The 27,807-nt window shown below is 35.5% G+C and overlaps 4 protein-coding genes across 6 annotated transcripts in view; 3 read left to right on the plus strand and 1 right to left on the minus strand.

Moving 5' to 3' along the window:
- LOC109720490 (ras-related protein RGP1) lies at positions 946-5,186 on the plus strand. Its single transcript, XM_020247643.1, has 2 exons — positions 946-1,526; positions 4,482-5,186. Exons 1-2 carry the CDS (start codon positions 1,297-1,299, stop codon positions 4,921-4,923), a joined length of 672 nt encoding a protein of 223 aa, XP_020103232.1. The 5' UTR covers positions 946-1,296; the 3' UTR covers positions 4,924-5,186.
- Positions 6,309-11,893, plus strand: LOC109720716. Its single transcript, XM_020247996.1, has 4 exons — positions 6,309-6,818; positions 9,556-9,839; positions 10,036-10,263; positions 11,281-11,893. Exons 1-4 carry the CDS (start codon positions 6,518-6,520, stop codon positions 11,770-11,772), a joined length of 1,305 nt encoding a protein of 434 aa, XP_020103585.1. The 5' UTR covers positions 6,309-6,517; the 3' UTR covers positions 11,773-11,893.
- Positions 13,742-19,248, plus strand: LOC109720717 (meiotic nuclear division protein 1 homolog). 2 transcript variants are annotated; one of them, XM_020247997.1, is made up of 10 exons: positions 13,743-13,864; positions 15,208-15,288; positions 16,869-16,985; positions 17,273-17,311; positions 17,452-17,559; positions 17,660-17,722; positions 17,803-17,854; positions 18,031-18,075; positions 18,175-18,254; positions 18,912-19,246. In XM_020247997.1, the coding sequence occupies exons 1-10, from the start codon at positions 13,862-13,864 to the stop codon at positions 18,945-18,947; spliced, it is 624 nt and encodes a 207-aa protein (XP_020103586.1). In that variant the 5' UTR covers positions 13,743-13,861; the 3' UTR covers positions 18,948-19,246. The 2 variants fall into 2 exon arrangements, with proteins under 2 accessions (XP_020103587.1, XP_020103586.1); XM_020247998.1 differs by lacking the exon at positions 17,273-17,311 and having other exon boundaries at positions 13,742-13,864; positions 18,912-19,248.
- LOC109720857 (transcription factor TGAL7-like) overlaps positions 20,864-27,807 on the minus strand; it is a 15,416-nt gene continuing 8,472 nt past the window's right edge. For both annotated transcript variants that reach the window (XM_020248206.1, XM_020248207.1), the window contains exons 10-11: positions 25,725-25,964; positions 20,864-21,590 (exon numbers count right to left, since the gene is read on the minus strand). In XM_020248206.1, the coding sequence (XP_020103795.1) occupies positions 21,435-21,590; positions 25,725-25,964 (396 nt within the window). In that variant the 3' untranslated portion in view covers positions 20,864-21,434. The remainder of the gene's footprint in view (positions 21,591-25,724; positions 25,965-27,807) is intronic.

Here is a 27,807-nt window from a genome sequence, read left to right on the forward strand (position 1 = left end):
GACGTCGGTGCCTACGCCGGCGAAGGCATAGGATGAGGACGCGGTGCTATTCTCGTTACCGCCGTGAAGAATCGCGGAGGCGGTAGATGAGGGTCAAATGTTACCGTCGTGGAGAATCGCGAAGGTGGTAGATGGGGGTCGAAGAGAAAAAAAAGAACGAGAGAAAAAAAGGAGAGAAAAAGGACGTGATGCTGCCCTCTTTACTGTTGTAAAGAGCCAGGGAGGAGGTGGAGGAGGGTCAGAGAGAAAAAAAAAAAAAGAAGAGTTGAGGTACGGCTTCGGCAGGGTCGGAGGCGAGGAAGGCGGAGGAAGGGTGGGCAGGCGAGGGTGAGGGCGGGCAAGACAGAGGCGAGGCAGGCCACCTCTGCTTTTGCCGCTCTTTTCAGAGAGAAAGAAAGAAAAGAACAAGAGAAAAAAAATGAGAGAAAAAAAAATTATTTTGGTCAATTTTTTAAGAAAAGACGGAGATTTTTTATGCAAATTAGCCTTTCTCTTTTTTGTATGTTAATATATAAATTGAAAAAAAATTAATAGTTAAGTACTACTTAAAGAAAAAAGAAAAACATAAACTCCAAATACCACCCCTATGGGCTATGGCCCTATGATTTTGTCTTTTCTCACTTTAGTACTCTATAACTTAAAGTGTATCAAATTAGTGTCCAACTTTTCTATTAATATTTTATTAAATTTTATACAAAAAACTTCTGATATCTCACCTAAATTTATTGAATATTCACTTTAGTATCATTTAGTTTTAACTTTGTTACTGATTTAACGAAAAAAATTAGTAGAATCGGTATTAAAAAGATAAAAATAAAATTATAGGACACTAAATTCATACACTTTAAATCACAAAATACTAAAGTGAGAAACTATGAAACTATAGGGGTAGTATTTGAAGTTTATCCTATAATAAAATAAAATAAAATAACGTGGGAGAGGCGTGGTGAAATAGTGAGTAGAGCTCCGCACACGAGCCGTTGAACATTTCCCTCTCTCTCTCTCTCTCTCTCTCTCTTCCCTCTCTCTCTCTCTCACACGATCTCCTCCTCCTCCATTCCCCCTCTCCCCGATCCCTTCGAAACCCCCAAATCCCTAATCCCCAATCCCACCGACGACGACGAGGAGGAGGAGGAGGAGGGAGGAGCACGAAGACGATGATCGCTTGCTCAATCCCCGTCCCGATCTCTGCAATTAGGGTTTGGTGATCGCTTCCTCAATCGACTTCGTCGTCGTCTTTGGAGGCGGGGAGGGAGAGGGAGAGGGGGAGGGGGGAGGGGGAGAGAGGGGGAGAGGATGTCGAATCATTTGTACGGGGAGTTCAACCAGAGGATCGACTACGTGTTCAAGGTGGTGCTGATCGGGGACTCGGCGGTGGGGAAGTCGCAGCTCCTCGCCCGCTTCGCCCGCAACGAGTTCAGCCTCGACTCCAAGGCCACCATCGGCGTCGAGTTCCAGACCCGCACCCTCCTCATCGACCACAAGACCGTCAAGGCCCAGATCTGGGACACCGCCGGCCAGGAAAGGTCCCAAATCCCCCATCAATCCCCTCTTCATCCTCTCTTCCCCATTCTCTACTTCGATTTCGATTCTCTTCGTTTGATGTTCTATCTATGATGTAAAAGTTAGTAGTAGGACTTTGCAGTGTGTAGATCTTCTTTTTTTTTGTAGACACGGCGAAGCAATCGATTATTTCGAAGTTTGGAGTTTGGTGAAAGCACTGGATTATTTGGAAGAAAATTTGAATGTGTGCAACAATGGATCTGATGATAGTCGTAACGTTTGATTAAACTCGGGATCGTTGAAAAGTTTGGGGCTTGGTCACAAAAAAGAAAAAAGAGGAGAATTTGGAAGAAAAAGAAAAATTCTGTAGTGGTTTGATAATAAAGTAAAGTTAGCTAAATATCCCAGGAAACGAAATTAGCATAATGGAAAATTGCCAATTTCTATCATAAATTTATGTAGGAATTTATCGCATGGATCTGGTTTATAGAGAGGGTGCAGCAACGGATCTGATAGGTCGGTAACTCACTGCAGTTGGAACTGATGGGTTCCTTTTGCCAATCTGATATCTTACCAGCCAGTTAATTTGTTCTATTACATCGGATGATTGTGTCTGATTCTATAGAATGGTTATAAAGAAGCCATTCTTTGTAGTTCAAAGTGTTCGACAGCTAGTAACTGCATATGTGGAATCATAATGTCATCAATGAAGATGTTAAGATGGATTGAAAAGATAAATTAGGAAATTATTGTTGCCTAACAAAAGTCAGATGCTGGACACATAGGTAAACTAAGTTGCAGAAAAACTGATTGAGGAGAAGATTTTGAGATTCTCCATGGAGACGAGAGACTTACCAGTCGAAGTGAGTAAGTGACTTATATAAATAGAAGATGCCTTTAGATGATGGGAGGGGACAAAATTGATATGGGTGGAAATCACGAGGATGGACATGATAGAACTTTGTTTGACAAAAAGGATATTTTCTTAAATGGAGTTAAGAGAGGACTATGGCCCACTTGACTGGCCAAAATACTTGGGAGTGAGGCAATTATTATATGCTTAAATAGTAATTGTGATATCAGTTCTTGAAATCTAAGTAATAATCAATGGCTGCCTTTTTCATTTTGCTAGTTAAGCTTGATATCCAATTGAAATCCAATTGAAATGTCGTTTTGGATGATTTGAGCTAGAAATCGATACCATTTTAAGATTTTGGAACAACTGTATCCCAGTATTCGTCATTTATTTCCCTCTGCTTTCTGTTCTGGCATGGTTCAAAGGATTTATATCAGGATATGTATAGCATAATGATCTTCTATAACCATATCAGAGTTTCATGATGAATCACGTGCTCTTTGATTGTGCTCTTTTCTGTTAGTAGGGTATTAATGGAAGTTCTGCTTGGGTGGTTCTAATGCCTTGTTGCTCTTATGAAGAATGCAGTTTTCTTTCTTTTCTTTTTTTTTTTTCTTTTTGAAAAATGCTTCCATAGCAACATGCTTGTTGGAATCTGTATAGCAACATGCATACAAATAGTTTCTTTGTGATTTCATGTCTTTTTCTTGAGGAAAGCTTCTAGACGAATAGAACATATTAATGCTCATTAGCGAGCCTTTCAAATTTGGTTCACAGCAGAGTATCTGATGGCAACATGATTTCCTTCTCCTTGAACGATATGTTGATTTCTATTTCAAGGGACTAACAACTTCTTTTGTTCTCATGCTAATGCAATCCCAAGTGTGCCCCATTTGACTTCAAGTCTATTTTTTGTTTGATTTTGGTTAGTCCCACATTTTTATTCAATTTATATTCTTTGCTAGTTCCAGGCGGAGATTTTAGTTTTATCTTGGAAGAGATGAGATAGATTCCCTTTCTGAAGATTAAGATAGGGTTAGATAGGTTAGATATTAAATCAAATCCCTAAATTTAGGTATATTTCTGGGGATTAAATTAGGTCCTTTGTTACGAATAAAGCCCATCAAGCTCCATTGTAATCAGAGAGAGATTTTGGATTAATGGAGGATAGGCTTCGTCCCATCTCTTATGCCTGTATGGTTGTCGAATAGGCTTATGTAGCCACCTTGTTCTTCCTCTTCTTCTCCTTTTCCTGTCTTCTTCACTTATTTTCTTCATCCTCTCCTTTTCCTACATACTACAGTAACTGCTATTGTAGTACCCTGCTGCAGTTATTGCTGCTATAGTAACTGCACAAATAGCCACAACACGTAAGAATGATACTCCCAAATGGAGCCTAAGACATCTGATTGAATGACCCACTGCCGACAATAGACGTGGCAAAAGATACCCGTGCCAGCAGGTACTTGCAAGTTATTCAGAAATTTGCGGGTATGGTTAAAAACTTTTCTAACCCGAAAATCTTCTGGTCAAACAGGCAAGTACTCGTAAATTTTCGGGTTTGCTGGTTGGGTCATGGGTACCTGCAGGTACCAACGATCTTTCTAACTTGTATTTGTATTTTTCAAACCCACGGTCAGGGTATTTGCTACCAAAAAATAGCCAGTAAGTTTTACCTTTGCCCTTCGGACCTGTGAGCACCGTTGTCTGCCTGCAGGTCGCCCGATCCGCCCATTTGCCAGGTCTAGCTGACATATCCCTAGTTTCAATATTGCAGATTTCACTAGTCGTCCAATACGGTTGGGATGTCAATGCTAATCTTTTTGAGAGTTGATTACATCTGCTTATTCTCAGAACCTTTTGCATTGCCATGCTGTCCGCCTAACAAAATTTTGTGACGGCAATGTCAATTAGGCGCATGGATGAATACCAGTTTTTATAAAGAGTGAGAATTGAGAATTGGGACGGCTGGCTTTTTCTTTTTCTTGTTTTATATATGGATAATTTGCTGATGAAATTGAGAATCCCAATAAACTTTAACCTTCTTATTATAAACTCAAACAGTTCTCGCGTTAGTTTTGAATGATGTGATGATGATGACGACGACGATGGTTTATGATAGGTACCGAGCGGTGACAAGCGCGTACTACCGAGGCGCAGTGGGGGCGATGCTCGTCTACGACATGACCAAGCGCCAGTCGTTCGACCACGTGGCGCGGTGGCTCGAGGAGCTGCGGAGCCACGCAGACAAGAACATCGTCATCATGCTCGTCGGCAACAAGTCCGACCTCGGCACCCTGCGCGCGGTCCCCACCGAGGACGCCAAAGAATTCGCCCAGCGCGAGAACCTCTTCTTCATGGAGACCTCCGCCCTCGAGGCAACCAACGTCGAGACCGCCTTTATGACTGTTCTTACCGAGATTTACCGGATTATCAGCAAAAAAGCCCTTATAGCTAATGACGAGCCCGAATCGGGGGGGAATTCGAGCTTACTTAAAGGGACCAAGATCGCCGTCCCCGGTCAGGAGCCCGCCGGTGGAACCAAATCTATGTGTTGTACTTAGTAGGCGGCTTTTTCGTCCTCTGATTGTTTACGCTCTCCCGAGCCCTCGTAGATCACCCTCTTTTTGTTTCCTTTCCGAAAGGAAGAAAAACAAAAAAGAAAGAAGAAAAAGAAACCCAGCATTTTCGTTTCTTCGACACCATTTTCTGTAACTTAATTCGATTTCGAAACTGTAAGAACCATGAAGCAGTGGTTGTTCTTTCTTGTTGTTAGTTCTATCATATACAGACATGATGAAAATTTTGCGCCGCCTTTCGACTTGCTTGTTCTCATCTTCAGTTGCATTCTTTTCGGCCTCTTTTTCGCCTGTTTTTCATTTGCTTCATACCTAATAATACTGTTTGGAGGTGTTATCGGGTCGGGTTGAATTAGGTTCGGGTATTACCGATACCGACACCTCAATCCATGATGATAATAAATAGAGAAGCTGTTCCAAAAGGCAGGTTACTGCAGTACTCGTGCATTGGTAGAACTCTTTCTTAGATTTTAATTCTCATTATATTTTTTTTTCTGAATAATTTATTACGACTCAATTATAGCTGATGCGTACGCTCAGAAATTATTTTAATTTGGCCATTAAGGTCTCAAAATTTTAATTTTACTACACAACCTTTCAATTAGTTTGATTTGAGTTGGTCAACGATATTTTGACTTCAAATTTTAAGCAAATTACTTATTTTAATAAATTTATAGCTACGGAAATTGTATAAAATATACTAACTAAAGTTGTAAAGATAAACGACGCATTCAAATTTGAAATCAAAGATTCATTAACTTACTCGAGTCGGACAAATTGAAATGTTGGATAGTGAGATAAAAAATAGTCCGGAGTTGTTCATTTAAATTTTACATGTTTTTATCTTTTATATTTTTATGACCTGCAAGTAACCGACTATAGAAAATTTTAAAATAGACCTCTCAACATTCCTTCTATAACTTTGATTATTATTATTATTTAAGTTATTCTAATTAGTAAATCGAAATTTTTGTCAAATTTAATAACGTTTTAGCTGTTAGTTATTAATTATTCTAATTTATTGGCTACAAAAAGTGATTAAAAATTATTGATGAATTTATGGTTGCATTAATTAAGCTATCATATGTTAGTTATCCTAATTTCATTTACTAAAAAAATAATAAAAGTGTCTTGATAAAATTAGAAATCAGTTTGACAAAAAATTTTAAACTCTACTTAAATTAAATCGTTTATTTAAAAAAAAAAACTAGATATTAAAATAATCGACCCAAACAATAAATAATTAATTAATTTCGATGGCTGTGTTTCAAAGTAACCAATAGTTGAGGGGTCCCCATGCATTTTTCTAAAAAAAATAATATAATTATAATTATAATTATTATGCTCTCTATCATTTATGTGTATCTATAAATATCTCTCTCTCTCTCTCTAGGATTTCTATTTCTCCCGCGACAACGACGACGACGACGACGACGACGACGAAGAGACTCGAAGAGGGAAAACCCTAATTAGGGTTTGGAGCTGCTTCGATCCCTGGAGTTAGGGCTCGATTCTCGGAGTCGGGGGGGGGGAGCAATTTCCCCCGAAACAATTTCGCATCGGATTCGTAGAATCTAGGATGCGAATGGATCGAGAGGAGGTACCTGATGCGGCGGCGGGGAAGGGCGGCGGCGGCGGCGGCGGCGGGGGGAAGCGCGGCGTGCAGAAGCTGTTCAAGGCGGCGTTCAAGCGCGGCGACGCGTCGGCGGCGCGCGTCACGGCGTGGGGCGGCGGGGACGAGTCGGAGTCAGCGCGGTCGGGCTCCAGCTCCGGCTCCGGCTCCGGCTCCGGGTCCAGCTCCAGCGGGGCGGCGCGGCGCCACCGCAGGGCGAGCCACGACGACGATCGCTCCTCAGAGCGCCACAGCGGCGAGCTCGAGGGTACGTACCCATGGCGCATCCGCATAGCAATTCGCTTTATGCGGGCCCTCGTCTCTTCGTCTCCGTAGAGTAGTGTTTCTCCTCCTCTTTTTTTTCTTTTTTCTTTTTTCTTTTTCCTTTTTCCCCCCTTTTTTTCGCTTATATTATTTGCGTAATTAATTATAAGAGGGCATTAAGATTATTATTATTATTATTATTATTATTATTATTATTTAAATTTTAGTACTAATTTTTGACTTGAAGATTTTATAGTTTAATTTAGCTTAAAATTTTTATTAAATCTAATGACTTAATTAGCTATTAGCATTTAATTAATTCAGTTTAATTCGCTATAAAGTAGGTTCATCTATCAAATTTGATGAACATGTCAATCAATTTGGTTAATTTTTTTTAATTTATTAGGCTAAAATCACTTTATTCTAAAAAAAATTAAAAGTTGATTGATATAGCCCCCTTAATTTTTTTTAAATTTTTTTTTTAAGTCCGTACTTTTTTTAACTTTTAATTTTTGGAAATTGAATGTTTTTAATCAAACAAATTGAAGTTTTTTTTTTTTTTTTTTCAATTTTATCAGTAATTTAATCTATTTAGTAGTTTCGTTATTTCCAACCAATAAAATTGGACCTGCTAATACTAATAGAATCATTAAATTTAACAAAAATTTCAAATTCAACTATAAATTTCACCCTTTTTTTTGCAGATAAACCCTTTACAAATTTTGTTTTACACCATTAATCCTACCTGCATGCATGGTACAAATTGAGGGTAAATTGCATTAAACTTACTTTAATAAAACTTATCTTAATCATAGACCATTAATTTTGATTTTACTGTCCAATCTTTTAATTTGTTTGATCTGAGTTAGTTAATAATACTTTAATTTCAAATTTTAAACTAATTATTTACTTTAATGTACTTACAGTTGGAAAAATTATATTTAATATACTAACTGAACCTGCAAAGATAAATAACATATTCAAAATTTAAAATTAAAGTGCCGATGACCGTCTCAAATCAAACAAATTTTAAAAGATTGGATAACTAAATCAAAATAGTTCATAATTTAGGTAAATTTTGTACATTTTTACCTATATTTTAGACGTGCCATGCATACACATAAGTCTCCGCCTATGAACAGGACATTTTAGTGACTTGGTCTATATAAATAAATACACATAATAGTTTCTGCAAATATGAAATAAAGTAGGTGGTGTGTCTCTATCCTGCTGTCTATAAAAACTTAGTTATTATTCATGTCCACACTTATGATCAAGTATTTTGACCTAGTTTTGGATTCACTTGCACAAATATTCTTCCAGAAGTATTCTTCCAGACCTAGTTTATCTTAAGGATTATAATGTTCCCTGCTTTTTATATATATCTATTGCAAGTAGTAGTTAATGCAATAAGGCTCAGATAATAAAGGCTAGGGATGCTATACTCTTATGAGTATGGACCCTTTTATATTCATAAATTTTCGACAGTTGGTTGAAGGGATGTGTGGTTAGAATGATAGTGATCCCCTAGGATTGAGTAGGTGGTTGGTTAATTAGAATGATCTAGTGGGTGAAAATGATAAAAGGGGTAGATGTAATGGCCGAAAACTTATGAATATAAAGGGATATATACTCATAAGAGTATAGTAGTTGGACTCCAGATAATAATATGTTTATTGCTCAGTTGATTTCTTTATATTTAAAATTGCGTCGTGAAGATATGGTAATTGCTGGCACAAATGATATAAGCCTATCATCCAAAGTAATCTCAAACTAGAACTTCTGATCAAGAATTTGAGTGCCGTGGCACGAAATTGTACCGGAAACTTGCCGGTACGGTAAGATATGGTGTGTGCCAGATTGTGCCGATACGTGTCGATCACAAAAAATATATGTGTGCCGACACGTAATGGCATGAAATATTTAATTTTTTTTAACAACAAAATATCCAATTGTTTATTATATATTTTTATCAAATCTTTTGAACTTTATTGAGAAAATTAGTTACTAATTTCAAGAATACAGAGTTTTGAGTTATGCCATCGGCACAGGTCTGTATTGTGCCAATATCTTGCTAGTACGATAGAACATGGTAAATACGGCCCATGCCAATGTGCATTTTAATTCTTGCTTCTGATAATCTCAAATTTTGATTTTGTCTCTCTACCGAGGTATAGTTTTTCGTTTGATTAGATTTTACCTCCCATAAAATAATTCCTTATATTGTATTAAATTAATCCTGCATCATACTCTGATTTGCTCTTAATTTAATTATTACTGCATTTTTCTAGCATCTTATGTTTATTCTACAAAAAATACTAGCAATTTGGCTCATAAAGAATGATCTGCATTTAATTCAAAAACTATTGATGTACTTGCTCGTCACAATTGCGATGTAACCTATTTTTAATCTAAAAGAGTGTGTTCAAAACCAATTATAATCCCTTATATAAAACCTTTCACAATTAGAAAACAATAGGTCGAATGCGCATCGGAATCCCTAATTCTCAGATCCAAGGAAGTATAATTAACCTTTCATTAATTGTTAATAACTGATTACTTAGTCAACTACAAGTGCATTAAACTAGTAGTTAATTGTTCTAATGACCAACTTAAACTAATAGTGGGGTAAAAAGCTTTTAGATGTTCTACAGTGTCATCTCATCTCAGTTTAATCTAACAGTCACAAATTTTGGTTTTGGAACACCCTTTTTCACCCCCTTTTACTTCTTGTGAAAAAGGTTCAAATGGCTCAAAGCTGCTGCTCGCGCTGCGGAATGCGAAGATCCAGTATGCGAACGAGCCGTATCCTTGGGAGAGGAAGATGCGGGAGCTTCTGCCTCTGCCGAGCTCGAGCAGCTTCCTCTCGCTGCTGCTCCTCCCGAAAGCTTCTGATCCATCCGCATCGCACTACAACTCGCTGGAGGATACGTTGGCACGGGCCGATACATGGCTCACGGCGTCGCAGGCATCCGGCGTGCCCATCATGTTCATGAATGTTCAAACCGAGGCCCTGCTCACAAAGGTAAATTATTTGTTCTTCGAGCCCTCATTCTAATATAGAGTTTGGATCGGCGTTCATCGAAATGAGTATCTAAACTTTGCCGAATCTCACATCGCACGATAGTTCAGATAAGATTTGTAAGTTTGTATCTACTTGTGAATCAATCAAATGCTGAACTGAAGAGCCGTAGTTGCTTCTTGTTCTTTCTTGTTCATAGATCTCTGGAGAAACCGCGTCGTCGACGGTGAACATGGGATCGCCGGCAGATATGGCGAACATGGCGAACGTGAGCCTCTACGGGTTCGAGGACTACCACGGGGTCGACATCGGGGTGGTGCGGGCGGTACGGCTGTGGTACACGCCCGTCGCCGGCGAGACCGAGCTGGAGATCACGCTGCAGCAGGGCGACACCAGGCTCGGCTTCGCCATCAGCCGCACTGACGAGGTACGCCTTTACTGCCTTTCCGTGCAGAAATTTCTGAAAAACTCTTGTGCATGCCAACATCTGTTAGATGTTTAGGTCATTGCAGGGTAAGACTCTACCATTGAATTTGAGTGTAAATTTTTTCACTGAGCTCTAATTTGTCACAATTGATGTACCAAAATGCGACATTTGTAAACAAAACAGTAGTCGTAAGATGATGTGACAGTTAAATTAATTTATTAATAAATCATCTGTCTCTTTCTATCTCTCTTTCAGAAACACACAAAAAAAAAAAAAAAAAATCATACCCTAAATAGATTCACTTTTGATAGAAGTAGATTAAATTTATTAAATCAGGTCAATCCAGCTGGTGAAAACCAGGACGATTATTTCTGATGTGCTGATAAATTTATATAATATTTTTAATTCTAGTTTGGAATTGTGTTTTATTACTGATGTGTTGATAAATTTATATAATATTTTCAATTCTAATTTAGAATTGCATTTTAAAAGCACCCGTTTCTATACATTGAGAAAGATTTAAGATATCCAAATCAACTAGGCCTTTTTCCTTTCTAATTTTATGATTATTTATTATTATTGGATAAATTACAGAAAATCTCCGGCAAATATCCGCATTTTCACTTTTTCTCTTTGGCTTTCAAAAATATATATTTTGCCTCCTTAAAATTTTAAATTATTGCATTTACACCCACCCACCCCTCACCCGACGATCTGTCCATTTTTTATAATTTATATCGAAAATGTCCTTCAAAATAATATGAATATATTAAACAAAATTTTGTTTATGGAAGAAGTAAGGATAATTTGATCATTTTGCTTTTTCCATTAACACTGTATTTTTTATGAAAATACTTCTGTAATTTTATAGGGGCAAAATATAAAATTTTGAAAGATAGGAAGTAAAAGTAAAAAAAAAAAGAGATATTTATAGGAGATTTTTTTGTAATTTAGCTTTATTATTGTGATAATAATTAAATTAAACTAAACAAAATGGGAGATGAATCCGTATGCTAGGGTTTCATCTACGTGTCGTCGGTGGCGGAGGAGGAGGCGGCGGCGGCGGCGAGCTCCGGGACGGCGGCGGCGCGGTCGGGGCTCCGGGAGCTTTTCCGGGAGGCGCGGGGCGCGTCGAAGCTGCTGGTGATCTCGCGCGTGGGGGGCGCGAAGGTGCTTCCGTGGATGGTCTCGACGTGCGGCGCCGTCAAGTGCTTCGACACCGTCTCCCTCAGCCAGAAGCTCTCCCTCCACCTCCACGCCCTCCTCCCCATCCGCCTCCACTTCCTCCTCTGGGCCCCCCCGCCGCCGGAGCACCCTGTCAACCGGGATGAGCTCGAGCTCTCCTCGGGTTGTGCGGCTCCTCTGGGCCCCCCCGCCGCCCCCGCCGCCTCCCTCCTCTCCGGAGGAGGAGAGGGGGTTAGGGTTAGGGTTAGGGTTAGGGTTGGGCTTGGAGCGGGACTCGGTGGGGGACGCGTCGTTCAGGTTCCAGAACATCTCGCTCCCGGATAGCTGGGTGTAGTAGAGAGAGAGGCTCGGCTTCTTTTTTACGAATACACCCCTGGAAACACCATCTATTTGCGCAGGTACCCTTCCCACTTCAAAAAAGTCCCACCAGGTCAAAAAAAAAAAACGAAAAGAAAATTAATTTCATACTGGTCCCTACAAATATAGTGAATAATAAATTTATTGCTGCAAAGTTTAACTTTTATATGTTGTTCTCATAAAAGTTCTGGTATTTTCAAATATATCCCTACCGTTAGAAAATTTAGTTAATTATAGATTAAATACTTAACCTTGGTTAGTTTTTAATATTTTTACCTCTCTTATATTATATGTTATGATTTTTGAAGGAACATATTTGTGATGGCAAAATTGAAAATATAAACGGTTATCTAACCGTTCTCTAACAGTAACAAATCAGAGTGATATATTTGAAAATATTAAAATTTTTATAGGGACAACATAAGAAAGTTGAACTTTTGTAGAGATGTATTTGTCATTCACTATGTTTGCAGAGACCTGTATAAAATTAATCCAAAAAAATATACTGAGACACACTCAACTGTAGCATATTGTGAAATAGGTCCCTCAATCTCGGATCAAATTCATAAACGGTTTTCATGAAATTTGATGATTTTAATCTCTTTTTTAGCAAACAAAACTTAGAAGAATCAGTAACTAGGTAGCTGCGAAAAAAAGAAAAAATCGACTTTACTAACTAGAAAAATGTCAAATTTAAAAAAAATAAATATATAAACTTGAGGGAGCTATTTTAGAATAGCCTATAGGTGAGGGGGGTCTCGGCCTCTTGGGGACTTTCCATTTATTATGACCAAATAATTGAGGTGTTCATGTATACTCCTTGTTGGAAAATAAAGTTAAACTTTAGTTTTGTACAAAGAAAATAAAAATGGGAAGTGAAAATTTTTGGATTTTGAAAGGGTATACCTGTAATTATCTGATGAAAAGTATAGTAAGTCTAAGTCTACAGGGATGTATCTTTACAATAATAATAATTATTGTTATTATTATTATTATTATTATTATTATTATTATTATTATTATCTGCATAAAAAGCTGGAGAGTTGATGGTTGATGTGTGTGCATGTGAAAATCCTCAATGTTGTGAATTGGAATGGTTACTTTTTTTGAATATATCTATACTTGTTAAAATTTAGTCCCAGGTTTCCCAAACTTAGAACTTGTTGTTCCTCTGCTTTCCGATGGACCGCCGCATAAATTATAGAGAGGATTCATTCATTCAACAAAGAGCATGTTTGTTTGTTTTACTGGGATCGGATGTGGTCGGAACTTCACTAGTCGGGGCTGATGCTCACAGACCGTATGCTTTCAAATCACTCTCTGCGTCTGATCCGTAAGTTTGTTGGTCGGCCTCCTGCGAACGTCCGCACTCGCGGTTCGGCGGGGTGAGGGACTTCGGTGTCGGAGATCTTGTCATCAAGCACACGCACTCAGCCACCGCAGTACCAAACCAGGCCAAAGTATCAATCAAGCTTCAACCCGAATCCAGTCCGAAAAACTTCTCGAAGCTTCTGCCGCAAGACACTCGTGGGCCGGCCCACCTGAGCCCATCCCAATATATGTAAAAATAATAATAAGAAGAAAAATAAAAACCCCATTTCCGAGGCTTAGGGATATCAACGGTTGGATTCAGCGCGGAATTTCAAAAATATGAATCCAAACCCTGAACCTAAATCCGAAACAAGAACCTGAATCCATCCAATCCTAATAGATTTTAAAAATTCATATTCAAATCCGAACCTGGCCAAAAATTCAAAATCCGAATCCGAACTCAAAACAATTATTTCTCTTTACAATATTTCAAAAAAATGCTATATTAAACCTAAATTTTTTAAATACAAATTCAAAAAAAAAAATAAATAAATAAATAAATAAATATATATATATATATATATATGAGTTCCGCTACTATATTCTTATAAGTATAGGTCTTCGGATTCGGATCCTGATAATCTTTCAGGCATCCGCAACCGCTGACATCCCTAATCGACGCGCCAAAACGCCCCCCCTCTCTCTCTCTCTCTCTCCTTCGCCATTGTCATCGTCGTGTTCCCAAATGGTAATCGCTCCCTCCTCTCTCTCTCTCTCATGGGAAAGTAGGGTTTATGTTCATGTAGGTGGATTACTAGTTTGCCTTGTGAATCTAGCTCGATGAGCGGCATCGGATTTTATAGTTTCTAATCTAGAATTTCTTGTTCTCAGTGTCGGTTCTACACTTTCGATTGATTCAGATCATTAGGGTTTTTTTCCCCCTTTGTGTGTGTGTGTGTGTGTGTGTGTGTGTGTTAGCTCCACTTTTTTCTGAATCCAGTCGTGAAGGGTTCCTTTAGATGTGAGCTTCAGGGTCGGTTGATGTTAATTAGTGTTCTCAAAATTGTTGGGAGGTGGACCACTTGTTGATCTAAGTTCACACTATAATTGATTTGTGTAGCAAAAATAATAATAATAATAATAATGTAATTGGGGCACTGATTTGAATGGAGCAAGGCAACTGGAGGCATTCTTGTTGTTTAGTGTTTACATAGTGCAAATTAATACGTTACGATCGCTGTGTGTGTTGTGTTGGATTCTCTTTGTTTGGGTTTTTAATTTCATGGAGTTAATAACCCTACCTGTGAACAAAACAGAGCAACTTGATTGATTTTCTTTCTTTTTTTTTTTGGTTTGTGTTTACATTCAATGGCACAAGTGATATCTTTTGATCAACACCACTAGTATGGTTGTTTGAGCAGGATGCATTGTCACAGAACTACTTCACTACTGAAACACTCATAGAAAGAAATTTTATTACGTACCGTATTATCTTATTGGTCGAGGGCAACGAGCACCAAGCCAGTGTCTTGCTTACGTAGTTTTTTAACTTTTCAGAAGTGTAGAACTCTTGCAAGTAATTCGGGCCAACTTCATGTCTGTACGCCTAGTTTCTTTTCTTCCACGTGATATTCGTGTTATTCAGTTGCATTTTGATGTTTACCTTGGCCAATCTTGCATATTTTGCAAACTTGTAAACTCTTTAGTGTGGAATTACGTACAAAGATCTAAACATGTTATATGAGAAAGATTAGATTGTATGCACCAAGTTTATTTTCTAATGTTCTCTCATCTTCAGTATCAGTGTTTTTATCATTGAAAAAGTTGTTCATATTTCTTCTGAAGCAAATATAGGAAATCACCCGTTAGCTGTTATGAAGTTCAATAACATTTATGTCTAGTCGTTTGGAATTTTCCATCTAAAGAACTTAAATTAGTATTCTTGAAGGTTTAACTGGTGTATATTTTTTGGTGCTTCATGTTGCTAGCACCTGGCTAGCGGCCACCTTGAGGATCTTTTATCTCCGGTTTGTCACTTTGTTCTGTGTCCTCTGTGTTATGTGGAACTGATAACTCTACCTCTTTACATAGTCGAAGAAAAGAGGGCTTTCATTGGAGGAGAAACGTGAACAAATGCTTCAAATATTTTATGAGTCTCAGGACTTCTTTCTCGTGAGTTCTCCAGTTGATTATTTCTTAATCTTATTGCTTTGTTTACATGTAGTATTTTGCATTCTTGGTTTTCCTACAACAGGTTAGCTAACCTATGCTATTCTATGTCTAGTGGCACCACTTCAAATGCATGTGATGCGCATATAGTTAGCTATTTCTATGACAAGAGAAAGCATGTTATAACCATTAGATTGAAGTTAATACTATTAAGAAGTTACAGGCAATATCTTGCTTATCCATGTTCTTCATCATAAAAATGTTTGTGTAATGAACTGATTATTTGCAAGTTGTCTTAAGTCACTGTGTTTCCCTAAAGACTAATGTTGGCCAATTTTACTAAACTAGCTCTTCAACTCCTTATGGAAGCTAGTTGTCGTGATTTTTTTCTTGCACAATTGAGGTCCTTGGCTCTTTGAAGTTGCTGCAGCTGATATGAAATTGAGATATCTTTCGCAAAGTTTAAAACGGTAGTAAACTAGAAATAGGGAAAATATGCATTTGGAATATAATTGTCATGAGTAGAGACATCAAGATTGATAAAATAATTATCCTTAGTGGTCAAGTACTTTCTTTCACTATCTTCGATTTATTATGTTCCATGATATGATTCCCTCAAAAAGTGGTCGTACGTTGGGCGCAAGTATTTTTGTCAATTGTTCATTTTTATAATTGCATAATCTGGTCCTTTTTGTTGTTTAACAAGAAAGATAAGTTGACTAGTACGCCATGCATATAGTTAGATTAGAACAGGTAACGGAGGATTGCTCTTGTGATTATTGTGATTGTCTTATACCGTGATTGTCTTATACCTCGAAGGTGAGAGGGAAATTTATAAGACAAGGTTAAGACTAGTGATGTTTTATGGATAAAAAATTGAGCAACTAGGAAAACACTGTATGCCAAAAAAGGTGTAAACTAAGATGAGGATGTTGCGTAAATATGTGGTGTCAATACAAAAGTCATAAAAGAATGATTCTATCTAGAACACAAATTAGGTTAAGTCCTTAATGTAGATAAGTTACATAAAATTATGTGAAATTGTGAACAGAGCTCAGATGATGCACAACAGAATGAGATGAGCTAATTCAACTATAAGGTGCTCAAAGAGGGCAGAAAGACCAAATCAGCATTAGAAGAAATAGCTAGAAGACATTACACAGTTGATTTAACATAGAATCTTACCAAAAACTGAACTGGTTGGAGAAGTAGGATTGATTATAGAAGACTTGTAACGCTTGGACTAGTAGTTGTTCTATTTTTGTGCACCCCTGAATACAAACTTAACTCTAAACACTTGCAGGTACATATAAAAGAATAAAATTAATTTATTCAATTTTTTTAACCTTTAATGCCAGAGGAATAATTTTCTTCTCGCAGAAAGGTACTTTTTATGATTGATTTCTTATCTAAATTTTGGGTTGTCTCTACTCCAATAGTTATATCATAATATGTACTGGATTATTCATATGTTATATCACATATTTAAGATATTGCTTCTCCACAAACCGAAAAGAAAGATATTGTTTCTTTGTTCTGCTTTAAGTGCAAATACAAACATGCTTCTTTCTTCTTTAATTCAGCTAAAAGAGTTGGAGAAACTGGGGCCCAAGAAAGGTGTGATTAGCCAGTCTGTCAAGGATGTTGTCCAGAGTTTAGTGGATGATGACCTTGTTTTGAAGGATAAAATAGGCACTTCTGTGAGTTTAGCTTTATTTATATTGTGCTCAATCTGCATCTCTACTATCTCTTTTGACAGCCTATGATCAATGTTGCCACTCCTGTGAACATTAGTTTATGACATATTGTTTAATTCTGATTATTTGACTAGTTTATCCTTCTCTATTGAACCATCACATGGAAGCTTTTCAATTCAAATTTCTTAAATTACAAAATATAGTGTGTATGATCATTCACTGGTACCCTTTTTTCTTTCAATGTTCTTTTGTTTTATCATGTTGCAAAACTTACTAGCACTGACTTGCAGGTCTATTTTTGGAGTCTTCCTAGTTGTGCTGGAAATCAGGTATTACTTTCAATTTTTTAAAGTTTGAATATTGATACCTCTTTTCCAGGTATTACTTTCAATTTTTTAAAGTTTGAATATTGATACCTCTTTTCCATTTTGAAGGTCTTATTCATCCTTTTGGATTTTTTTTTTTGAAGTTGAGGAGCGCTCGCAACAAGCTGGAATCTGATCTTTCCAGCAGTAGGAAGAGATTCAAGGAACTCATTGAACAGAGGGACAACTTGAAGAAAGGCAGGGAGGAATCTGTAAGTCTACCTGACAGACATATTAAGTTGCAATTTTGATTAATTCTATAGGGAATTCGTAAGACTGTAGTCCTAAATTTCTGTCCACATATTTTCGCAGGATGAGAGAGTGGCTGCCTTGGAAGAGCTAAAGGCTGTTGAATTACAACATAAGAAGTTGAACGTAACTAGCTATACATACTCTATCCTCCGACTTTGAAAGTACGAAAATTTACTAGAGCTGAAAACAATGTTACTTTATAGGAAGAACTGGCCTGCTATGCTGACAATGACCCTGCCGCACTAGAAGCACTGAGTAAGAGATCTGTTGTTTATATCTTGTATTGCTTGTACATCTTTCACTTGTTGCTGCTTGCATCTGAATATGTATTTTGTGCCTCACTTTTTGATGTCCTTTAATTTCTTCTTGGCGGAACCAATTTATGTAGCTCTCTAAATCTAGGGTTTTCTTTTTTTATTTTTGATTGGCAGAAAATGCAATCGAGATTGCCCATTCGGCGGCTAACAGATGGACAGGTTTCTTTCTTACTTGTTAACTCTTATATTGTGGACTTCTCTATCTGCATTCTTTATTTTATGTTATATGAGGCTGAAGCTTCTCACTTGGCATTTCAGACAACGTTTTCACCCTACAGCAATGGTGTTCAACCACCTTTCCGCAAGCTAAAGAGCAACTTGACAACATGTACAAGGAGGTAGACAATTCTTTCCTTTTCACCTTGCCCGCACTTATATATATATATATATATATATATATATATATATATATATATGCTCTTTTCAAACCTGGGACATGCACATAGACAAATCTACTGTTTTAAAGAAGTGATAGATTTTCTCTCTTTGCGCAAATATGTGGATGGTTAATTTTGTCTCATCACATTTCGGAGCGTTTATTTCCGTCTTAAGATTATTAGAGTAAATTGTGCTATACTAAGTTATTAATTCTTGATATAATTAGCGAGGCTGCTTTTCATATGATCTTTTCTTCAGATTCTAACATCAACAGCATACTCAAGTTTTACCTGAACTGTGTCCATTATAATATCTTGTACCCTGTTTCTTTTCATTTAATGCTTCGACTCTGCTTTTGTTTAGCATAAGACAAGTCTCAAGGTACTCGTTATCTGCATGATAAAGAAGAGAATACATATCAATCAGTATCGAAACAGATTAGTTATTAGCATGATCTCATGTTGTTCGTCTTTAGAACGTTGGCCTTCGTTCTCAAGAAGATTCAGTTCTGCCGATCTTATGGACTAGAAACTCACTTTTTTTCTCTTTTGGATAAACAAAATAAGAAATCCCATCCCTTTATTTTTAATTCAATGCGAATCCCTTCAACAATGCAGGCAGGCCTAACTGAAGATTTTGAGTATCTACAGTAATGGATGGTCTACATAAACTCCACAGAGAAAGGCTTAGCTACTCAGATATGTGTCTTCCAGCTTCTCCTGTAAATAAGCGGATGTATGCTTTGCTATGCCCACTCTGCATTGAAAATCTATTTTCCTTCACTTGTGATTTGCAGTGAAAATACCATCTGCTGAGTTAGCCATGTCATTTCCTTTCCTTTCCTGTTTTGAAACTCTGCGGTATCGAAGCACGCCTTTCGTTTAAATCTTTGAGACTCATGATCTGGTATATTTGAACTCTCTGGATTTTAAATTTTATAATTTTTCGGCAACATTTAGTTAGTATTCAAGTGGTTCAAAAATGAGCCATTTTTAATGGCTGATATGAGATGAATTTTTTACAACACTCAGATCACCAGGCAATTGATGTCGCAAAATCATGAAATTCGGTTTGTGCGATGTAAATCATGTTTAATGGAGCCGATCGTGAATTCGGATGCTTCGTTTACATAAGATGGATAGCATGCTTTTGGGCTGTTGTTTGTGATCAAAATTCGGAAACAAAGCCCAAACTGGCCCAGGTTGGGGTATTTCCACTCTTCCTAGTTCCTAATCTCTCTAACATAAACACTACACAAACAAGTCATTTTAATATGCTTGCATATTTAAAAATCACTATCAAATATACTTGAAAATAGATCATAAGACCACCCAATGCACATTGAAATTTGGATTTAATTCACTTTATTATAATTGTCAACGCTCCTGCGAATATATATATATATATATATATATATATATATATATATATATATATATATATATATATATATATATATTCNATATATATATATATATATATATATATATATATATATATATATATATATATATATATATATATATATGCATTCCTGAGTTGACTTGCTCAGATTTCATTATACAATTAAGCATTATGAAATTATGTAAGGTCAATTAACATGATTTGGTCCTAATAAACTCAAATTTTTACGACATTTTAATCGGTTGCGTGGGGATAACTACCATTTGTGATGGGGCTTGAAATTTTTTTTTTTAAGCTTTAAAAAAGTCAACTGCATCATTAACTAATTGGCTTTCCCTTAATAAACTAGCGTAAATTATGGCGAAGGTAGTGGATTTAATTAACTAATGCAAATGTATATTGTTTTGAGGTATAAAAGGTGTCCTTTTCAGCATTAAGTAGGAGATGTTCTCTTTTTTTAAATACTTTTTTCTTAAAAAAAAGGGTAGTGTAGAGATTGTTCTTTACACTAAACCAAGATTTTGGAAAACTACACATTATTTAATTATAATATATAACATAAAAATATTTCAACATGTAAATAACTTAAAACACTATTTTTTATACTTTCATATCAAACAAACAGAGATTCAGCAACTAAAGAAAGATCGATTCTTTCGGGATCCTTCCTTTCTTCAAACAGAACGAACAAATATAAGAGTCACATATCAATCCTTATCGATCTCTCACATCTACGCACTCGAAACTTGTTGATAGATACAGAACCAATAGATGTTCTTGACCTAAGTGCGAGAAAATTAAAACAAGGCTCAAAGTCTTATGTGTGACAAACTCTATATTGTTTTGCTCTACAATGTGAATTAACTGTTTATCCATAAAAGTTTTTTTTTTTTGAGAGATAGGTAGCACGCTACCCGCTTCATTTATTTCATTTAGAAATAAACTTAGCTAGAAATGTGAATCAACTAGGATTCAAATTTGGGACCTCAGGTATCAATCACCAAGCCCTGTGTAACTAGGATTCGAACTTCGTTTATCCATAAAAGTTGAAGATAAAGAATAGGATCTTTCTTAGAACAAGAGCACGCAAAATTATGACATGTTTCATAGAAAACTGCAAACAAACATAAGATGACAAGAAAAAAAAAAAAAAAAAAAAACTGAATTAACCAAAACTACTGCATTACTCTTCCAAGTTCCAACACAAAACAACACAAAATGTCACCTCAACCAATCAATGAATCTAGCTAAGGTCAGAAACATCCCCCAAGCAAAATGTTTGTCATGGACTACTACCTGAAATCAACTTCAGCTCCAAACCCTAATAAACAAATCTAGCACATATATAGGAGGAAAAACAAAAACAAAAACAAAAACAAAATCAAAAAAAGGGAAGAGGAAAATTAATTGTAAACATCATTAATTCTTTCTCTCCTTCAAACTCCTAATTAAATTAGCCCTTTTTCTCTTCTTTTCTCTTGAAATAGAAGGGACTTTAATTAACTGCTAAAACCATTTTAGCTTGACCACAACACCCTCCATGTAAAAAGGTAGGTTAACTAACCCCAGGAGAAAGTATACACCCTTCTAATATATAACTACACATTTACATCTCTAAAATGGATGTGATGTAGCTTAATTGATCTCTAAATTAAAGACCCTCCTTCACTAAGTACTGTTTCATGTAATCTAGTAGAAGCAGTATTTAAGTGAGGTCTCAAGCTAGGGTTTAGTTTCTACACCCCCTCCTGTTTCGGTCTGGCGGTCCACAGCGAGCTGAGGGCGCGGAGGCGGTGGAAGTACTCCGCAATGGCTAAGAAGCATCGCGCCGCTTGGTGGACTGTCAGGATTTGGTGAAGCCTGTGGAGCGTCTGCAGCCTCAAACTGTCAGCCTGAAAATTCATAAAAATCAAATTATTTGTCAATTCTAAAAATGAACGAAGCAGATAGCTTGCTATATCTTTCTCTCTAGTTCAGAAAAAAGAAGAAGAAGAAGAAGAAGAGTATTTCATAATTCATATGTACAAATCAAAACTTTTGATCACACTTAAATATCTTGTTAACTAATTATTGTACCTATTTCATAATACTTTATCAAAGAAATAGTATATATATAGAAATAGCATATATTTATATACATTTTTAAGCTTTGATAGAGTGTGTATAGTCATATAGATATATCTATATGTTGAATTTAAATCTTTGAAAAAAATAAAAAAAGGGAAAGGAAAAAATGTTTCTATGTACTAGTTAATTATTACAATGAATTAAACTATACTTAGTAAAGAAGCTATATTAATTACTAAATAAAGTACTATAGGATACATATATATATATATATAGAGTTAGGCCCGAGTACTTGTAAAAATCGACAGCCTTGTTACTTCCACGCCATTCCCGTTGATAGGGCATGCGATCGAATTGACAATCAACACCGTCAAACTTGATCATATACGCTATTTGAATTTTTTTAGATCCTAAATTTCGCAATTAAACAATATCATTTGTCTAGTATTCAAAACGGCCCTTAAATTGACGACTTTTAATGGCTAACATAAAGTAAGTATATATGTTTGAGACATACCATTTGATCAGTAGATAAATAGTGTTAAAAATTTACGAAATTCGGCTTATAGAATGTGCAGATAACTTAGATCGTAGTTAACTGTACCAATCGTTGATTTGGATGTCCCATGACCGAAAATTAATGATGCAAAAGCAAATGGTCTAGTTTACTTCCAAAAGTACCCTAGCTTTAATTGTACATATCTATAGATAGTGTGAATAAGTATACAAGGTGGATGAAATATCACCCTCAAACTACATGAGACTTAGATGGATATGCTGCTCCAAATATGCAATCCATGAATCTTCTAGAGTGATGGGTATAGATTGATAGAAGTGTTGCAACTAAGTTTGGCTTCTCCCCTTGACTTTGCTACTGCTATGAGAATCTGTTATTTTCTTCTACCTACCTCTGCAGTTGATTTGTCTCTCAACCAAAAACTTAGTAATAATGTTGAAGATTGAATAATCGTCGCATATCATGTATTTTAATGTTATGGGAATCGATTAGTCTCACTATTCAACCTATTTGTTTTTCAGTTAGTTGACCTAAAATCCACCTAATGCATTAGTTGATTAGTTAAGTTTCTGATCAAGAACTTAATGAAGTGTTCATTCAAAAAGTGCTTATTCCAATTAATCTAGCAAATGCATGCACTAGAACTTTTGAATGGTATAAGTCAAAGATCCTTGATCAATTGTAAAACTAATATTATTGCATGCATGCATCTAGTTTTCTGTACGTATTATTTGATCAATTTGCTAGGATAAATGCAACCTTTGTTGATACTAGGATTAATTAGCTACATGACTATATATATATATATATATATATATATATATAGTCCGGCTATGGTGCTTGTAAAAGTACCAATTACTTAATGCTTGCTTGATGCCTGTAAATTTTTTACCATTAGATCTTTGCCTTTGATCATTTTCACCCGTTAGATTATACTATTCAACCAATCACCCACTCAACCCTAGGAGGCTCATATCATCCTAACCGCACATTTCTNATATATATATATATATATATATATATAATTAGGCTAGAATACTAATTGTTAATAGTATTTGGCCCCTTTTGTTATCAAGTTTTTAACCCTTGGATCAAAAATTGTAGGGTTAGGATGATATTAGTCCCTTAGAGTTGAGTGGTCTCCCTTGATTGAGTGGTCCCACTGAGCTATAATATTTAATCCAATGGGTAGAAATGATTAAAAGAAATAATCTAAGGGTTAAAAATTTGATAACAAAAGGAGCAAATACTATTAGTAGTATTCTAGTGCAACTCTCTCTCTCTCTCTCTCTCTCTCTCTCTCTCTATATATATATATATATATATATATAGAATTGAGCTCCTATGCTTTTAAAAGTACCAAGTTATTGGTGCTTATAGATTTTTAGCCATTGGATTAAGAGATATACAGTTACGATGATGTGGGCCCCCTAGGGTTGAGTGGGTGGTTGGTTGAATAGTATAATCTAATGGTTGAAAATGATCCGAGGAATAGATCTAATGGTAAAAAACTTACAAACACCAAGTGCTTGGTGCTTTTACAAGCACCATAGTTGGACTATATATATATATATATATATATATACCCATTTATTTTCGATAATGGAGTCTCCAAATCGACAATCGGTACTATTGAACATGATCTATACCACTGAAGCATCTAGAAACTAAATTTTAAATCTTTTCGACATCATTAGCCTAATGTTCAAATGGTCTCAAAAATTATAATTTTAATGGTCAGTATGAGATGTTTTCTCGTTTAACGGCGTAAAGATATCAAAATCAATTGAATTTTGGTTAAAATTTTTTTTAAACTATTTAAAACAAGATATATACTCTTGATCTTAATTACAAGATTCCTATCATCACTTTTTAAAGGATATCCATTTTTACTTGTTCATTTTTGTGTCCACTTGATGACAAGAGAACAATATTAGAAAAGTATGAATTTTTGTTTCTATATGCTTCAAGTGATATAGATCATGTTCAACGGTGCTGATCGTTGATTTGGAGGCTCCATTATCGAAAACATATAGATGACCACAGAGCCCGTTTACTACTAATAGCATTCTGGTCAACTCTCTCTCTCTCTCTCTCTCTCTCTCTCTTTATATATAGATATATATATATATATATATATATAGAGAGAGAGAGAGAGAGAGAGAGAGAAGATAGAGAGAGAGAGAGAGAGAGCTAGGCTGGTATACTATCGGTAGCACGGAGGCCTCCGTGTTACCAAGTTGTTTTTAATGTTGCGGCTTCCAAATTAATGATCGGCTCCGTTAGACTTGATCTACACTATTAAAATTATTTGGAAACTAAAATTTCATAATTTTTTGGCATCATTTACCTATCAAACGAGTAGTCTAAAAATAAATGGCTGAAAATAAAAATCTTATAAAAAATGATGATAAAAGACTAAAATTTAACATCAGAGGTATTGATCTTACTCTAAATAGTTAAAAGAATTTTCTATAAAAATTTCATCAGATTTGGAGTGTTTTACACCGTTAAATTTACAAACGCATCACATCTACCATTAAAATTATCAATTTTGAGACCATTTGATCACTAACCAAAAAATAACGAAAAATTATGAAATTTAATTTTCAAATACTTTTAATAGTGTAGATTAAGTCTAACGGGGCCGATAGTCGATTTGGAAGCCACATCATTGAAAACAACTGGTAGCACGGAGGCCTCCGTGCTACCAATAGTATATCAGTCTAGCTCTATATATATATATATATATATATATATATATATATATGTGCGCGCGCGCGTATTTGAATGGTTGCTTACTAGGTAGAACAGCTACCATAGCAATATGATAATTTAATAAGTAAAACAACTACTTCATGTCCTATACTAGTAATAATTCTATAATAAAAACTACACTAGCTACAAATCAATAAAGTAATTACTAAACTACAACCGACAACAAAGTGATATAGTTTCATCCTTTCATTTGTTGTACTAATTAATGTACCAATTTTTCGACATCTAGCATTACATGATTGAGATGAGAACAAATTAAATTTAATATGAAATTAACTTTATGATAGGCACTAAATGATGTTGTTAATGTACGTGTCATATGTCATAGTGAGATCATATATAATCCACATGATCAAAATGTAGCTTAATGCCACTAATATATATAATTCATGATGTTAAACATAAAAGTATATATAAAAAAATACTATTCTCTATCCGCTTAAGCTTTTGAAGAATAACGATTGTTTTGTCTAATTTAATTAACATGGCATCATAGTTCGAGTCACGTATATCGATCAGGCTCTTAGTATTGTTAATTTTCTCCTACTTAATTTAAGTTCACGCCATAATCTATCAGCTTAAGCTTTTATAGAGAATAACGGTTGTTTACTATAATTCAACACTTGACAGAGAGTGCACAATCGTGTTGAGTTTTAATCCTTACTTGTCGAACGAAGGCTTCGAGAGATGCGAGCTTGTCCAAGGCGAGCGACAGATGCGCGGTGTAGGTGGCCATGTCGGGCGGAGAACTCATTACTTCCGAGGAGATGGTATCGGAAAGCGATTGGTGAACAGCTTCGAGACCTTGGTTCAGCGCGTCCTCCGACTCGTGCACGGATTGTTGCAGGCTGTAAATCCCCAGCATCTGCGGCTCCGACAACGGCTCTAGGTATTTTCGGACAACCTGATCACAAAAAACCAACAATCAGTCACAATAAGAGCAAAAAATTAGTATTTAGTATATATATATATATATATATATATATATATATATATATATATATATATATATATATATATATTACANAAAATGAATAAATACTGTCCTTTATTGTCATCAAAGAGTCAAATATATGTTTAGACATTTTCTCTGTTACACACTCAAGTCCCGAGGAATCATATATATATATATATATATATATATATATATATATATATATATATATATATATATATATATATATATATATATATATATATATATAGTATTGCATAAACACAGATACGAGATACAGATCAGACAAGCGTTATAGATACGTCTATATAGAAAATCTCCTCTCGACGTTATCAAAGAAGCATATCTTAGAAGGATCAAATCCTTGTCCACATTTTTAATTATCCTTGCAAATTTGTTTGATAAATTTTTTAAAAAAAGTATATATATTCAACATGTAATATACATAGACATGTTTAGAGTATTGAAGTAATCAATCGGGCATCATAGATTATAATGTTGTATAACAAATAGAAAGATCTACACATATAGTTATGTATCTTTATATATACTTTTGTACGTAGATAACATGAGTTTAAATTAATGGCTACCTCTAAAAGTAGTTTAAACATAATTTTCATTTTATGTAATATATATATATATATATATATATACATATACATCAATGCAAAGCCCCATATATATTTTTCCTTTTTTCCTTTTCTCCTTTTTTTCTTCTTCCTCTTCAATATATACTTCTTATTTACACCATCTCATCCACCTCCATACCCCCCAATCTATGTACTACCTCTACCAAAAGGTTATTACCCCCCCAACACCAGAACCTAAGTTTATAAGATATTTTTCAACTCAACCGAGGATAAACCTTATCCTTAATATCTTAGTTTGATTGGAGTCTATACTTCATACCCTACTCGAAACGTATGCATGGACTAGAGAGAGAGAGAGAGAGAGAGTGAAAAAGAAAAAAAAAAACTAAAAAGTATAACTGATCTGGTTGTTATATATCAAAGTATATATACTGAAGAAAAGAAAGACTTACGCTGTGAAATAAATTAATTTTCTTCTTGTATATAAATACTACACTTTATTGACAAGCAGAAATTTTCAATTCAGCCCTATAATATTGAGGTTATAGTATACTTTATTGATGAACAGTGGTTTAAGTTGTATATTGTTTATATATATATATATATATATATATATCTCTCTCTCTCTCTCTCTCTCTCTCTCTCTTACTCTTAAGTTGATTCTATGATTTCTATGATAACTATCGTGTATGAAAAGTGAAAAAGTGGTAACCAAATATTGATAATGAGGTTGATGGGCGAGTTGAGATCCGTAGGTTGTCCGTATTTCACTTATTATAGTATAATAATTATCATAATGTCGTGTTGAGAGAGAGAGAGAGAGAGAGAGAGAGAGAGAGAGAGAGAGAGAGAGAGAGAGAGAGATATATATATATATATATATATATATGTAGGATGAATAAAACCGTACTTTTGAGGTGATCAACAAATCGGTTATTATTAAATTTCATAATCGTAGTGTTTTAGTGTAGAAAAATTTGAGCTCCTTTACGTTTTCAAATTAAGTTCCATTTTGTATTCATTAGCTTATCACGTTTATCACATTTATCTAGTCTCGACAATACCCGTTATATCAGTAAGAAAGAGAATATAGAAAAACAAAGAGAGCTTCTATTATTTCTTTTACATGCTTGTTATAAGTACGTCAGATATTTTACTTTTCAAGTTTCTTAGTTTACTAATTTCTTCACTAGTACGGGTAT

Source organism: Ananas comosus, linkage group 14, assembly GCF_001540865.1.
Source record: "Ananas comosus cultivar F153 linkage group 14, ASM154086v1, whole genome shotgun sequence".
Classification (NCBI taxonomy): domain Eukaryota; kingdom Viridiplantae; phylum Streptophyta; class Magnoliopsida; order Poales; family Bromeliaceae; genus Ananas; species Ananas comosus.